At 42.4% G+C, this 1,569-nt stretch overlaps 1 protein-coding gene across 1 annotated transcript in view; it reads left to right on the top strand.

Moving 5' to 3' along the window:
- LOC103368885 (glucose-6-phosphatase) overlaps positions 1 to 403 on the top strand; it is a gene marked incomplete at its 5' end in the record, with an annotated part of 2,044 nt that extends 1,641 nt beyond the window's left edge. The window contains one exon of the mRNA XM_008297414.1: positions 3 to 403. Coding sequence (XP_008295636.1) covers positions 3 to 403 — 401 coding nt within the window. The remainder of the gene's footprint in view (positions 1 to 2) is intronic.
- Positions 404 to 1,569: the final 1,166 nt, after the last annotated feature.

Below are 1,569 nucleotides of genomic sequence, written 5' to 3'. Positions count from 1 at the left end.
GGGCTTCTACCTGCTGCTCAAGGCTCTGGGCGTCGACCTGCTGTGGACCCTGGAGAAGGCCCAGAAGTGGTGCGTCCGGCCCGAGTGGGTCCACCTGGACTCGACGCCCTTCGCCAGCTTGCTGAGGAACATGGGCAGCCTGCTGGGCCTCGGACTGGGCCTCCACTCGCCGCTCTACACCCACAAGAAGAACACAAGCAGCGCTTTCAGGATGGGATGTATTTTGGTGTCTTTGTTCCTGCTGCAGCTGCTGGACGGACGGACATTTTCCTCCGAGAACCATGTGACTTTCTACGCTCTGTCCTTCGGCAAGAGTGCAGCTGCACTTTTAATCCCGACCACTGTGGTGCCGTGGGCTCTCTGCAGGATCGTCACGGACAAGAAAGAAGACAAGAACTTGTGATTTGTGTCATCTTAAGTCAATTACGAGTTAAATTTTCTGTCTTTACTAGAATTGTGTTTTGTTGTTTTTAAAAAAACTGGAACATTTAGAGTTTTAGGACAACATCAGTGAAATAAAAAGGCGGTTTTTCACTGCAGGAAGCTGCGATGTGACGTAAATCAACCCAGCAAGCGAACCTTTTCAGGATTTCTGCTTCCACAGTTTTGACTGCATATGAACAAGTAGGAAACACAGCAGTGGAAGTTGGTTATGTTCGCCTACATGGTGAATTTTACGTTGTTGATTGCAAAGTTAGAGAAAAGAAAATTGCTGCTTAATAAAGACATCAAGAGAGAACTGTTCAGACGTACCTGTGCTGGTGTAGATGTTTATTTTATGCCTCTAAAACAGATCTGAAAGAGCTTCTACAGGGTCAGTTCTAGCTTTCCAAACACGTACAAAGGTTCATGCTGCCTAAACAATGGCGCACAAGTTCCTGCAGTGGAAAACGGCCTTTAATTGTGGTCTGGACATCAGTTCAGTAACGGAGTTTGTACTGTAGTATCGAGAAAAGACCTCGCTGCTGAGAAGTTGGTTAAAAAGGTTGATATCACTGTAAAGTCTGAATATGGAAGTACTGTTAGCAACTGGTTAGCATACTTTAGTCATTTCTACAATAAGGAATAAACATTTAGTATTTTAAATGGTAACTATGTGCAGGATTATTTTAAAACATAAGAAAGTCGTGGCAGTGTTCTGACAAAACCACAAATAATCTTTTTTGGTTTTTGTACAAAAAGAAGTTAAACGTCAGAAGCGCTGGCGGTGGGGATATCGTTGGCTTTCCCCTATTTTACCATGTGTTATGCCAGGCTAAGTCAAGCTAAGCTAACTGTCTCCTGGCTTAAATTACCGTACAGACATGAAAGTGGCATAAAATTAGAGCTAATCTCTGTTTCTGTACAAAAAATACAGCTGAAAATTCATGTTTACTGTAAAGGTCTGAGCTACGGTCCGAATGCCACCATCGAATTACATTTAGTCAGTTTGAAATCTTCACTAATCAATATATTCCATTGCAAGCTCCTTGGACATTTTTTTTTTACCCTTGGTTTATGAAATTTAGTTTGTTTTTGTTTATCTTTTTTTTTTTGAGTGGCTTTGTAAAGCGTCGTACCGCTTTAATT

The sequence above is a fragment of the Stegastes partitus genome, unplaced genomic scaffold, assembly GCF_000690725.1.
Source record: "Stegastes partitus isolate 25-593 unplaced genomic scaffold, Stegastes_partitus-1.0.2 Scaffold1216, whole genome shotgun sequence".
NCBI lineage: Eukaryota > Metazoa > Chordata > Actinopteri > Pomacentridae > Stegastes > Stegastes partitus.
The sequence above is the reverse complement of the archived record's forward strand: the minus strand, read 5'-3'. Positions and strand labels throughout refer to the sequence as shown.